At 38.8% G+C, this 15,096-nt stretch overlaps 1 protein-coding gene across 1 annotated transcript in view; it reads left to right on the top strand.

The window, feature by feature from the left end:
- Nucleotides 1-15,096, top strand: part of WDR63 (WD repeat domain 63) — a 155,766-nt gene that overhangs the window by 91,674 nt on the left and 48,996 nt on the right. Inside the window, exons 13-14 of the mRNA XM_033917020.1 lie at nt 5,408-5,530; nt 10,909-10,982. Of these exons, the coding sequence (XP_033772911.1) occupies nt 5,408-5,530; nt 10,909-10,982 (197 nt within the window). The remainder of the gene's footprint in view (nt 1-5,407; nt 5,531-10,908; nt 10,983-15,096) is intronic.

The following is a 15,096-nucleotide window of genomic DNA, read 5'->3' as shown; positions in this document are numbered from 1 at the left end:
AATATTCTCTCTCTGGGGGGTCTCCTCAGATAGACCTTTTTGCGTCTCCTCTCAATCACAAGCTACCTCAATTTTGCTCCAGACAGTATTCTCCCCAGCATCTGGAGGCAGATACCTTTCTCCTGGATTGGATGCACAAGTTCCTCTATGCATTTCCTCACGTTCTTCTCATTCTCAAGTCGCTTGTCAAACTCAAACAAGAGTCGGCCACCTTGATCCTCATAATTCCTCGGTGGCCCAGGCTGGTTCTCCCTTCTACTTCAGCTCATTATCAAGGAACCAATCCCTCTTCAGATTTTTCCATCTCTTCTCACGCAGAGTCAAGGATCTTTTCTGCATCCCAATCTTCAGTCTTTACACCTGACAGCCTGGTACCTTTCAGGATGACATCGGCTGACAGTCATCTTTCTGATCCTGTTAGACTGATCTTGGAAGCATCAAGAAAACCGTCCACACAGCAGTGCTACCAACAAAGTGTACTCTTCATTATCATGATGCTCCATCCACCTCTATATCTTCGGTACTGGATTATCTTCTACATTTAACCAACTCAGGCCTTAAGACCACTTCTATTAGAGTTCATCTCATTGCTATTAATGCTCTTCACAGACCAATCAAGGGTAAATCTCTCACTGCTCATCCTCTCATAGCCAGATTTATGAAAGGACAAAAATTTTTAATGTCAAGCCACCTCTCAAACCACCTTTAGTAGTTTGGGATCTGAATGCAGTTCTCTTTAAACTCATGAAGCCTCCTTTTGAACCAGTGTCTTCGTTTCAACTTAAATATCTCACTTGGAAAGTATTTTTTCTTATTTCTCTTACATCTGCTCATCGAGTGAGTGAGCTCCAAGCGTTGGTGGCGGGCCACCTTTCATAGTCTTCCACCATGACAAATTAGTACTCCGTACACATTCAAAGTTTCTTCCAAAAGTAGTCACTGAATTTCATCTCAATCAATCTATTGTACTACCAGTATTCTTTCCCAAGCCTCACTCTCATCCTGGAGAAATGGCTCTTCATATTTTGGACTACAAATGAGCTTTGGCTTACTATTTGCAAAGGACTCGATCTCACAGAATGTCTACTCAGTTCGTCTCTTTTGACCCTAACAAGTTAGGCCAACTGGTATCCAAGAGAACTATTTCTAACTGGTTGGCAGCTTGTATCACCTTCTGTTATGCTCAGGCTGAGCTGCAACTGGGGTGTCGTGTCACATGGCAGCTTCAGTTGCTTTTCTATGTTCCTATTGATGAAATCTGTAAAGCTGCTTCATGGTCCTCAGTTAATACATTCGCATCTCACTACTGTCTGGAATCTTTTTCCAGACGGGATGGTCATTTCGACGAAGCAGTATTGCAAAATTTTTCTTAATGGCCAACACTCCCTCCATCCCATTCTAGTAAGCTAGGAAGTCCCACATGTGAGAATATGCTGCCTACTTGTCCTGGGATACAGCATAGTTACTTACTGTAACAGGTGTTATCCAGGGACAGCAGACAGATATTCTCACAACCCACCCACTTCCCCTGGTTGGCTTCTTAGCTTGCTTACGGAACTGAGGTACCGCGAGCCTATGTCAGGTGGGAAGGCATTTGCGCATGCACAGTGCGGGCAATCGTAAACTTTCTAAAAAAAATCTTAAAGTGGCAATGCACTTTTAAAGTGTCTGTATCGGGGCTTTGTTGATGATGTCACCCACATGTGAGAATATCTGCCTGCTGTCCATGAATAACACCTGTTACGGTAAGTAACTGTGCTTTATTGCATGTTAAGCCCAAATCAAAACACATTTATGTAGAAGAGCCTCTTAGTGTGGCTAAAAATACACCCAGGGTTTTAGAACGACCATAGGGCCTTACTTACTAGGTAATATTATTAAATAGCTCATGTAATGATTAGACACCTTTTTTCACTGAAAATACATTTATAATTAGGGGAAGGGGGTGGTATATAGTTATATTAAGGATTTAATCAATAAGAATGAATGTAATGTTTATATGTTATTATTTATTTACAATATCTGTGGGATGGGTGGGTGGTGGAGGGAGTAAATTTATGTTTTTAAGATGATAATAGGAAAAATTCAAGTGATGTGTAGAAGTTAAATTGATGTAATATTGTTTATTTGATTTAAGATGAAAAAATGAATAAAGAATTGGAAAAAAAAAATAAATAGTTCCTGTAATTTTAACTAGATTGAGAGCAGACATTGCAGCCAAATGGGGTGGACCACTGAGGCCTTGACTCAGCCAACCTGTTGCTCTACATGACAGCAACTATTAGGTAGCACTAGGAGGGAAGCAGAGATGAAGGTGTTCGATAGTATTTTCAAATCTAGATGCATTATTTCCCATATACATTTTTTACTGCAGAAGAAAAGATGCAAAGCTCTGTTAGAACTTTGACCCTGTGGTAATATTTGAAGGTAAAGTACATGTATACTCTCTAATTATATACCTATATAGGTTGACATTTGAAAAGTTCACCTGCTTGAGTTACACTGCGATAGCAGTTATTAGCGCTGGGAGCTGCAGTGAATGCATTGCTCCCATAGGAACTCTATGAGCATCGGGAGCAGCGCAGAGAATTCAGCGCGGTTCAATGCACTAATAACCGCTATCATGGTTTAGTAAAAGAGGGAGTGCTTTTCTTATTTGACAGTAAAAATGTAAAGTGTCATTATACAACCGACAATACTCAGCATGTCATTAAAACTGGCCACCAGTAGCTAAATTAGTTACATTGTGAGCCCAGTGGGACAGATAGGGAAAATACTTAGAGCACCTGATTTTAAAATTGCTGTACACTGGCTTGGGTGAATCGCTTCATAAAGGTAGTTAACAAATCCGAATAAATAAATAGGTACTGACACTGAATGCCCAAATATGGGGTGGCAACCCGGGGCTAACTGAATGTCACTACAGCCTCAGGACCTGAGGTTGTAGGGATGCGAACACAGCAAACACACACACAGGATACGAGTCGGGAAGGAGGCGTTGCCAGTAGCTAACTCCTAGACCCTTTTATTATGCTTCTAGGCTAATGACATCCTAGTAACTCCCCTAAGTACATCTCTAATGATTGGTTGAGACAAAGGTACATGCTTTTACATTGTGTCACCCTCAACTCTACACGTAGGCATATCCTGATTAACACTTAGACAAAACCTGATTCTCTGCATGTATGCAATGCCTGTCTGATGTCCTTTACAACTAAGGACTAATCAAATTAAGAAAAGGGTTAATTTGTGCCAGGTAAGGTGGAGAGAGGGAAGGAGTCTGCATTCTTTCACAGGGCCTCAGGAAATCAGTGTGCCGATCTCGCCCTGTTTTAGAATGGCATCCCTTCTTGAGGTTGTGGGTTCAAACCCACGCTGCTCCTTGTGACACTGGGCAAGTCACTTAATCCCCCCCCCCATTGCCCCAGGTACATTAGATAGATTGTGAGCCCACCAGGAAAGACAGGGAAAAATGCTTGAGTACCTGAATAAATGCATGTAAATCATTCTGAGCTCCCCTGGGAGAACGGTATAGAAAATTGAATTTAAAAAATAATAATAATAATAATAATCATATCAGACACAGATGCTACCTGGTTAACTCAGAAAAGTTTTTTTTCTGTCTTAAGTTCACTAGATAGGTATCCAGATACTGCGCAGCATTTCAGCATGCCCAGGTAACTTTCCTGGCTTCAGCCTGACTATCCTTGGACTGCTCCAGCACTGCCTGGATAATGCCATAGAGGTCACAACTAATATACTGTCTGGCCTGGTCAGTACTAGTTAATCGGATAGGAGCACTGAATATTGACCAAAATCAAACATCAGCCTTTAGTCTCAGATTGGCCTATTGGAAAACATATCATTGACATAAAACATTACATTAAAATCTCTTGTATACTGCACATACCTTTTACAGCTCAGTTCAGTTTAACAGTAAGATAAATAAGGTGTACTTGGGAATTTACAATTATTTAAAAAATTGTTTCATATTGCTCATTTGGCCTTTATTGTTTTATGTCAGCTTTGCTTAGCCAGCTAAGTAAAGAAAGTGTGATACGATTATATGGTATGTAAAATGTTTCAAGTTTCAAGTTTATTGGTTTTTTATACCCCGATCATAAAACAAATATCTGACCGGTTAACAATAAAATTTAAATAGGAAAGAAAGAAATATTTAATAGTGTTTTAGAAGGATTAGTGGGAAAAATAGAAACATATAAAACGTATGGACAGACCTGACAGTGAGGGTGAGTGGGGAGGTAGGGAAAAAGTTACATAATCTTAGGAGAAAGTGAAATAGAGGGAAGGGATATAACACAAGGGGCGGGGGTGCCTGGTAAGAGAGATATGCGCTGAAGAAAAAAATTAGATTGAAAAAGAGATCAGCGATTAAGATTAAGATTTGGCATAGGCATCTTTAAATAGATAAGTTTTAAGATTAGTCTTAAATTTTGGTAATTGGATTTCATCCCGAAGAAATTGGGGTAGAGAGTTCCATAATGTGGGGGCTGTTATAGCAAAGTTAATATTCCTAGTGTAGAAAGATTCTTTTAGAGAAGGAATGAAAAGAAGTTTTTGATCAGATGATCTTAAGGAACGAGAAGAACTTTGGGGGATTAATAGTTTATCTAGAAATAGGGGTAAGTGGGAATGTTTAATTTTGAAAGTAAGCAATATGATTTTATAAATTATCCGGTGAGTGACTGGGAGCCAATGAGCCTCTTTAAAAAGAGGAGTGACGTGATCGAACTTACCGATTCTATAAATGAGTTTGATAGCGGTATTTTGAATGAGTTGCAGCCGTCGAAGTTCTTTTTGGGGGAGTCCGTTTAGAAGAGAATTACAATAGTCTAAATGTGAAATGACTAGGGAATGAATTAAAATGTTAATCGAGTCAGTAGTTAAAATAGATCTGAGGGAACGAATGATACGTAGTTTGAAGAAACATGTTTTTACGACGGAACTAATGTGGTCGTGAAATGTAAGTTCACTATCTAGGATGACGCCTAATAATTTTATTTTAGTCTCCATACGTAATGGTGTGGATTTGATGTAAATTGTTCCTGGTATTATTTCAGATTTTTTGACGGGGAGAAGAAGACCGCAAGATTTGTCAGCATTGAGTGAGAGTTTGTTAGAGAAGAGCCAATCACTTAAGATAACCAGTTTAGTATTTAGATCTGTGATATCTAAAAGGTTTGAGGTGTTAATCGGGTAAAGCAACTGTATATCGTCAGCGTAGGCGAAAATAGAGAAACCTAGTGATTGAGCGAGAGAAATGTTCTCGTACTTCAGCAGATTGGCAAAGTAGAAAATCACATTCTGATATTGATCTTTTTTGTTCCCTTTTAAACTACATTCAGAATGTAGTATTTTTAGTTATTGTCTTTTACAAATCTTTTAGAGGGGATTTGATGCAAAAGCTTCAGGAGCAGCACACTTTGTGAGATACTGTGCCTTGTCATCCATAGAATTTGGGCATAAAGCAGTGGTAACAGATCTCCACTGGCTACCTGACTTCTTTGAGGTGAGTGTTTAATACTTCTTTTCAAAAAAAGAGATTAATAATACTAAAGCATATGAAGCACTTAGGGGATGATTCTAAAAAAAATAGCTGCTAACATGTATGTGGTTATGCGTCCCTTTTGCTAAGCTGCACTAAAATTGGTCTGTGCTATGACTTTACCACACTCTGAGGACACTTTTAGCACAGTTGCAAAATGGCTGCATTTCCTGTTTCCCCTATTAATGACCACATATTTATTTCCCAATTAGTGCATGGCTATTAACGCAGTAGCCCTTAAGACATCTATTTTCTAGGCAATAAGGGCTGCAGGGCTAACCAAGCACTAATCAATTAGTGCACAGCAATGCAGTTATGCTAACCAGTTAGTGCTAGGCAAACCTAGGGGTCCTTTTATCAAGCTGCGGTAGGGGGTTTAACACGCGTTAAATCACCTGCCGCACTAGCCGCTAACACCTGCATTGAGCAGGCATTAGTTTTTTAGCCAGCCACGGGGGTTAGCGCGTGATGAAATGTCTGACGCGCTAACCCCGCTAGCGCGGCTTGATAAAAGGACCCCCTAGTATCTACCCCCAAACATGCTCCCAGTGCTAAAATATAAAAAGCATTTTTTAGTATGTGGAAAGCATATACCAATCTGAAAACTACCACAAAATGTGAAAGCATTCCCCAAGGTTATGATTTTTTAGCCTGTAGTAAGCACACATTAGTTCTTACTTCAGCTTATTTACTCATATAGGGCTCCTATGCATGTAAATGTTTAGAATAATAATATAGATACATTTATGTGTATACAGTATATAGGCACATAAATGCCAAAATTCTGCCTAAATGCTATTCTGTAAATATGTGCATAGATTACTTAGCATGTTGGATGGAGATGAGTGGAATGTGGACAGAGCTATAAATTAATTTTATTTATTTTTATTCTAAATTTACTATGCCAATTTAACTAGCAGGTAGAACCAAGCGGATTACATTACATAAATATTTATGAACCCTAATTTGCATAGGCAGCAGAACACTTTTTTGTTTGGAGAGAACTCAAAAGTTACACCCCAGACACTCTACAAACAGCTCAATTTAAACCTGAAACTGAACATTTTGAAGACTTTTTTTCTTTGGCCTCTAGAAGGAGCAGGAGAGCATTTCTGCCTGTTTCCCAACCCCCACACAGCTCTAGGTTAGTTCCCAGCAGTCACCTGCAGGCTGGAAGCAGAAACAGCAGGAAAACCTTTTCACCTGCGTGGCTGCAGGCTATTACATCAGAGAGCTGAACAGTTAGGGAGGCAGAAGGGAAAGGAGCAGCAACCAAGAAGGCAGGGTGACTCAGGGTTGAGAGCTCTGAATGGCAGTGAGCAGCTGGAAGGTATAGAGCTGACTGAGGCTGGTTTGGAGTCACCCAACTTCATACCTCAAGATTTCCAGGACATGGAGCTGGAGCCATATGCTGAGCCATAGAATGAAGTCCTGCCAATGGAGGTTTGCTGGACTGAAGGCAAGTAGTTTAAACTGCCTAAATGTTTAACTGAAACACTGCTTAACTAAGTTGACTGAAGGTTTTTTTTTTGTAACCCTGAAGAAGGTGTGGTGCTTGGAGGTACCTCTAAGAACTGAAAAGGAACTGTTTTGAATTTTGTGTGGGGGGTTTCTTCTTCCCTCTGGGTGGAGGAAGGGCTGGTACCAGTCCCAAGCAGTGGGTAATGCTCCACATTTTCTGTGGTGGGATTGAGAGCCTATGATGGGCGAATTGCAACCACGCAGAGCACACTCCCTGGCCAGCACGTCAGCTGCTGGGGACTAGTGCCGTAGCACTAGCACAGGCTGAGGATATCAGCCCAAAAGACTGGTTTTTTTTGAAGCTTTGAAAGTTTGGACTATTAATCGGCTGGAGAGCCAGCAGCAGCTTTGGGAAAGCTTGAATTATATGTTTTTGAACTTTACTTGACTGACATTAACCCAGAGACCGTTTAGCAATGTATTTTGTTTGTTTTGGGACTAGATTTTATATCTGGAACATCCTGACAAGATTGTGGGTTTTTTTCAATGTGGAACTGATTGAACCTGATACAAGCAAGCTGATTTGAATGTTTTGTTCTGAAGAATAAACCCAGTTATTGCTTGATACAATACCTACCTGGTGTGGTGGTGTTCACTTCTGTTAACCTTTTTTTTTTCCTTGTGCTGTCCATAGCGGCACACAAGAGTTTTCTCTTGCTACCGGTGCCCTAGGACCCATTGCCCTGAGGCTGCCGGTGACAGACCCCACCCCGGTAATAATAGTACTAATTGTAATATCATTTTTTTCATTCATTTTTCATATATACACACACACAATATAATCTTATTAACAATACATAATGGTTAAGCACAAAATTAAACTACACTGTATGCTTCTCAACATTCATTCCTACCAGAATATTCCTTGGTCACACTCCAATGCAAATACCAGGACCATAAACTAAAAGTACTAATATATACAAACAAAACCCTAAGATGCCAGACTACAAAGAAATAGAAATAAATTAATTTCTTCCTGAACAGTGCAAAATATAGACAGCAGATATAAATTCTCAAAACTGATACATTTCAATCACTAAATTGAAAATAAAATCATATTCCTTACTTTTGTTGTCTGGTGGTTTTATTTTTCTAATTATCTTTTCCCAGTCTCTGGTTGAACTTCCTTCTGTCTGTGCTCTTAACTGTGTTTCCAGGGCCTTATTATTCATTTGCTGTTTTTCTCTCCTTCACTTTCTGCCCTACATCCATCTTTGTAGAACAAAACAACAAACCCTATTCCCTGTTAGCGTTCTGGGCTATTTTCAAAAAGCATATATGGCTGTTTCAAACTAACATTCTTAGATATTTCAATGTGCTCATAAGTTCTTCAGCAGGATGCCACAACACATCACATTTCAATGGAGCATACTTGCTTCCACTGCATAATAATATGGCTCTACAAGTAGCGTATAGTAGACCACTTATCTGAAGAGATATTCCTCAGCTTCAACACAGTTTGTTTCGCTATGACTACATCAGGAAGCAGGACTGGAGAATTTTTTTTTAGCATTTTCATATGCCTTTAGTATTTTCATATGCCTGAGTCCTTTGACCGACACTGCCATAGTTCGACAGTTCCCCAAAGAAGTGTCGGTCAAAGGACTAAAATAATAGAGTGGGTGACACATCAATATAAGGATGGAATGTTGACTTTAAAGGATAATCAGTTCCTAATTAAGAAATTTTTGAGGGTCCCAAGGATATATTTTCTTCCAAAGATTCATAAAACTACAATAAAACCACCAGGACACCCAATTGTGAATACTAGACAATCTATTTTAGAGCCCTTGTCAAAGTTCTGTGACTTTTTTTATGTGAGGAAGCCATGAAGGTGAAATCTTTTGTAAAGGATACATCCCATTGTTTGAAGTTTCTAACAGAATTGGAAAATATTCAGGAAGATGCATGGTTGGTTAACTAGATGTTACCTCATTGTATACTCAAATTCTTCAGGCCCAAGCACTGGAAATCATCTCTGAAACTTTTCAGCGCCATACCCAGCCACACCAGATTTCCACAGAATTTTTTGATCAATTAGCGAAATGGGTGATTCAAGAAAACTATTTTCAATATCAAGAGACTTTTTATAAGCAAATACAGGGAGTGGCGATGGGGGCAACCCTTATGCCATCAGTTGCAACTTTATATTTAATAAAATTTGAAGACTCCTTTGTATATAAAGTTTCTTTCTTTTCTAAAGTTATAGTTTGGATCCAGTTCCTGGACGATGTCTTGTTTATTTGGCAGGGCACCCGAGAGGAACTGGATGATTTTGTAAATCATTTGAATTCTATGGATAGTCAGATGCATTTTACTATGACCTGCCATCAAACCCATATTGAGTTCCTTGATTTTCTGATCACTTTGAAAGATGGTAAATGTTTAACTTCATTATATCGGAAGCCTATGGTATGTAACACCTTCCTTCATTTTGCCAGTTTCCACCCCCCAGAAGCTTAAATTTAATCTGCCGATTAGCCAGTTCCTTGGGGTACGCCGTATTTGTTCAGACTTAACAGATTTCAAACAACAAGCGAAAGAGTTAGAACAACGTTTTCTGTCTAGGGGTTATTCAAAGAAATCTGTAAAGCAAGCTTTATTAAGAGCAAAGTTTGCCCAAAGAAAATTACTTTTATTAGAGAAGGAAAGATTTTTAGAAACATCAGGATGTCTAACTTGTGTGCTGCCATATTCCCAGGCAGCAACCAAGTTGGCAATTATTATGAAAAGTTACTAGCATGTAATGCAGCTACATCCTGCTTTACAGCAGTTCCCTATAATGGCATACAATTGGGGTAAAACTATAGGGTAGATGTTTAACTTTCAGAAGTTCCATCTATCTAGTTCTTGGAGAAATGTAAGAATGGGGGAAGCCATGTTAAATGTGGTAGATGTGCAATAGTACTATAGAAGGCACTGAATAGGTTCTTCCCGGGAAACATTTTACAGTGAGATCGAAAGGCAATACGGATTGTAACAGTAAACATGTGGTGTATGCCATCTTATGTCCCTGTGACCTGCTTTACATAGGGAGAATTAATAGATCTGTAAAACTGAGACTTAACAAGCACAAGTCCCAAATTTTGGTAGGGAATGAACAAGCTCCGATGGTTACTCACTGGATTCAGTAAAATCATCCGATTGAGGGTATTAAATGGCGAGTTATTGAACAGTTAAATGAAGGGTGGGCAGGAGGCAATTTAGAAAGAAATTTAAACTTTAGAGAACAGAGATGGATCTACCGGTTAGCCACGGTAGAGTAGTAAGTAAGCTAGTGTTGTCTTTACTAAGGTCAATAAGCAAACATATTTCTTCCAACAGAAACCTTAGAATAGCCTATTATAAGCAGTTCATAGACCTCAGTGGTGTTACCGTGTGAAAATCAAGTTTCAATACACACAGTATATTATACACCAAGAATCGTCATCGGTCCAGAGATTTTTAGAAAGTGCTTAAAGTGCAATCTTTATAAATATATTTAATAAATGTAAGTACTCTTCTTAATATGCAAGAAGCGCGACTTGGGGACACATATTCCAACATAGAGCTGTGTTTCGACAAACGGCTGTATCAAGGAATCCCCCTTTAAGTTGGCTGGAGCGATGTTTCCCATATTTCCAAGTTCACGCATGGCCTAATGGTTTTTCTTATCAGCAGTTTTTCTCTTTTTATAGAATGACTTTGTGCTTATTTATAGCACATCAAGCACTGATTTCCTTGACCATCTTTGCATCTAAGTTTATTTAACTATTTATATTTATTGAATTCTTTGCTTGGAATTTGTTAATATGTCATTGTTTTGTTTGTTTTTTGTTCAGGTGAACAGAAAGGGCTCTCCATATGAAAATCAGCAAGGTGCCTGTGTACAGCTTGTAACATGTTCTCCTGACTGGTACTATTTCTTTAGAAACTACATACAGTAAAGAGAATCACTGATTCTTGCATTGAAATTTCTATTGTTGATACTCAGTTTTGAACATAAGTCTCACAAGCAGTTGGGTAGAAATAAGATGGGTTGGGGTGTAGATAGGACTAAGGTGGGGCAGGGTTAGAACAGAGTGGGTGGGATGTGGTAAGGCAATTTAAAATCCTTAGGGAAGGGGGGGACAACAACACCTGCAGCAGCAGTAAAGGGACAGTAGGGGAATTTTTGAACATAAATGGGAAGGACTGCCTTCATCTTGCCCCTGAAACAGATGCACCAGCTGCCTTCCTCTAGTAAGTCTGTTATTGATGGTATTATGTACACTGAATATACTCCAGGGAATTATGTATCAAAATAATATAAACCAAAATATAATATGTTAAACGGAACTGTACAGTATTTGGAAACATTTTTTAAATGAAAGAAGAATATTGTTTAATAAGTTGCAGTGAAGTAAGATTTGTTGTTTTTATGATATCATTGATGTTTTACGTTTTGATTTTATTGGTATTTTATGTATTGGCATTATGTATTGGTATTTTATGTAACCAACTTATCTCTTAGGTGGGATATAAATTTGTTAAATAAATAAATTCTGGGAATATATGCACGTACTTGAACACTGTCTCCCAGTTAGCCACAGCTCCCTAATCTAGCATCTTCCTGTTGGCCATGGGAATCATGGTGTTCAGAAGCACTGTAACAGAAATCATATGATTAATGGCAACCATAAAATGATTTACTCATATTATCTGTATTTGCAGTTCCTAATATTTAGAGCAGCACACATGGATAGATACGTAGATAAAAATGCCAGTTGGAAATAAACTAAGTTGAAATAAAAACGATTCTAAGGAGTAGATGTTATGTGAGATTAATTTTAGAATGGTATGTCATATTTTATACTTGATATTATAAACCAAAATATTCCCACTTTACCTAACAAGTTAATGAAAGTTCAATTCTATTGGCAGGAATTGGCCTCAGTAATGGAGCCTACGCGTAGTCGAAATCAATGACTGGGGTATTCAGCGTAGTTGTACTTGCTCCTTAGTCTCCAATCATTGGCCTCAATCCTGTTAAGTTATTTTATTCAAAAAGATTAAATCTACTATAAATTTCTTATTTTAATGTTTTCGTTTTTTCTTTTTTCAATTTTATAACTTCTTAGCATTAAAATATTCTATTAAATTCAATTTACCCCTTTCATTCTAATCCTTTCACTACACTCTCATTCTATTCCTTTCACTACATTGTTCTATATTTCTCATGAAACTGCCTGCTTTCCATTATATCTAATGATACTTATTTTAAACTTAGGCAACATTCATTATTCCAAAAGCCTACTTATCTTAAGACAGCACTTGTTTTTTCAGTTGTATTTAGTGTGTTAACTATATTTTATACTTGCTCTTACCATGGCCTATGTGCGATAATGCTTCAGCTCGTTATGTTATTAGAGTGTTTTCTTTTATTTATTTTTCTAATTTTCTTTTTCTTATTGAGTGTCCTTTCTTTTTGAGTTTCATTATTTTCTTTTCAAGCGTCACTACACTCTTAGGCATTTTGTCATATTTCTTTCCACCCAATTACTGGGTCTCCACCTTTTTTCTCACATGCTACTATCTTATCACCAATTCCTCACCATATTTTCACTGGCTCCAATTACATATTGATGTATCTTACCACCAGTCATCACAACATTCATTTCTGCACAATACCACATTAAGCATGGCATCTCATTCATTTCAATTATCATGTACTATCTAGTGATGCCTTTATGCACACATAAGAACATAAGAAGTTGCCTCCGCTGAGGCAGACCAGAGGTCCATCTTGCCCAGCGGTCCACTCCCGCGGCGACCCATCAGGCCTAATTGCCTGAACAGTGTCCCTGACTAATTTTGTAACTGCCTCTAATCCTCTAATCCTATTCCTATAACCTACCTCTACTCCTATCTGTACCTCTCAATCCCTATGTCTTCCAGGTACCTATCTAAACCTTCTTTGAAGCCCTGTAGCATGCTCCTGCTTATCACATCCTCCGGCATCCTATGGCATGAAACTCATTATAATATTATTCATAGGACCCCTGAAGAAGACATTCTGTCAAAACACGGACTGTGTTGGGTCCAGGGTCCAAAGCTTTTCAGTGGACTGCGTCCTAGAGGTTTTTATGTGGTTTGCCAAGTTTTAATATTAATAAAGTTCATCTCAGGAACATCATTTCTCCACATTGTTTTTTGTTTATTTAATTTTTCTAATCATGTTGGTCCCGATAGAGTTTCCTATTCATTTGTCATTTTTCTCTTTCCCTTCTAAACTTCCTACATTACACCCATTTCCAACATTTGTCTTTTCCTATCTGCTTTCTTCCATTTATTTTTCTGCCTCTGTGTCCATATTCCATTGATTGTTATCTAGTCTTCAATTTCCCTCTTTTCTATTGGCATTCCCCTACAATTGTCTATCTCTTCCCCCCCCGCCTGGCACTCCTATTCCCCACTTCAATCCAACATCCCCCCCTTTTCTCTGTCTCCTCTTCCTTACAATATCTCCTCTCTCTCGTTCTCTCCTTTTTCTATCTAGAATCTCTTACCCCTCCTCTTCCACATGTCCAACAGGCATCTCTTCCTTCCATCCCCTCTTTCACTCTCTCTACTCCCCCACTTCCATTCAGCATCTCTCCTCTCTCTTCCCATCCTACTTCCATCCAACATCTCTCCTTTTTCTCCCTCTTCCCTTCCATCCAGCATCTTTTCCCTCCCTCTTTCCATCCTGCATCTCTTGTCTCTCTATCTTTCACTTATTTTATCCAGCATCGCTTCTCTCTGTCTCATTCACTTCTTTCATCCAGCATCTCCCTATCTCCCCATTCTCTTGATCCAGTATCTCTTCTATCCCCTCCCCTCCTTTATCACCCATGGCATTGCCTAGAACTGCATGTAGGATGCAAGGTACATTTGCACCAGGGAACTATACAGAGGCATAATGACATTTTCTGTTTTATTCTATGTCCTTCTTCAAATAATTAATCTCTCTAATGCCAATATCATGCATTCAATTAAGAAGCAAAGAATGATCTACTAAAGCAAAGGCAGATACCAAATCAAGTGAAACTAGTGCAACATATTTACCTGCTGGTTTGGCGACATTTTATTTATTTATCTTTCTATAACGTTCTCCCAAGGGAGCTCAGAATGGTTTACATGAATTTATTCAGGTAATTGAACATTTTTCCCTTTTGGTCCCGGTGGACTCACAATCTATCTAATGTACCTGCCGGAGAACTATCGGGGGTCGTGGCAGATTCTGGCAGGTGATCATTTGGGGGACTGGGCATCCCTCCTGCCGGTGATCATTTGGGGGGAGATTGGGTATCTCTCCTGCCGTAATTGTTGCGGGGAGGGGGAACGGTTTGCCTGTGTTGCTGAACTGATTGCAGCAGCCACGATCAGCTCAGTGGCCTGATCTGTAACTTATATCTGTTTTGACTTGGTTTAAGTCAAAATGTATAAGTTCCATCCAAGCAACCTGTTCAACTTTTCAGTTATGGCTGCCGGATGACTAAGTTTAGGTCAGCCCACATCCCGCCCTGCTCACTTCTCCAAAAACGCCCCTTTTCGCTCTGGACATACAGAGGCAGTGAAAAGGCCTAAGCTGGTTTTAGATACATCTAAAACCCTGTTCAATTATCGGTTCTTGGACGACCTGTCTTTTTGATCATCCAAGTGTTGATTTACGTGGGTTTTTAGACATTTTTTTTACTCTTACTTACTCTTACTTATTTTTTGTACCTCTTACTTTTCAGATTGTTTTCTTGTTTTTTTTATTTTTTTTGTTGTTGTTGTTGTTATAAGTAGAATTTCCAAATTTCCCAGCAATAAGGGAATGGTTTTATTTGGGTGGTCTGGTTATAACTGAATATCGGAAGTCCTAAGCATAAAAGGGCAAATTCTATAAGAAGCACCCAAAAGTTAGGCGCCAATGTAGGCACTGTTCAGCGTGATTCAAGTAAAATTGGGTGCTGTTTAGTGAATCACGCTGAGCGGTACCTTATTTTGGAGGCGCTCATTAAATA

The sequence above is a fragment of the Geotrypetes seraphini genome, chromosome 12, assembly GCF_902459505.1.
Source record: "Geotrypetes seraphini chromosome 12, aGeoSer1.1, whole genome shotgun sequence".
NCBI lineage: Eukaryota > Metazoa > Chordata > Amphibia > Gymnophiona > Dermophiidae > Geotrypetes > Geotrypetes seraphini.
This window is presented reverse-complemented; position numbering and strand designations above follow the sequence as displayed.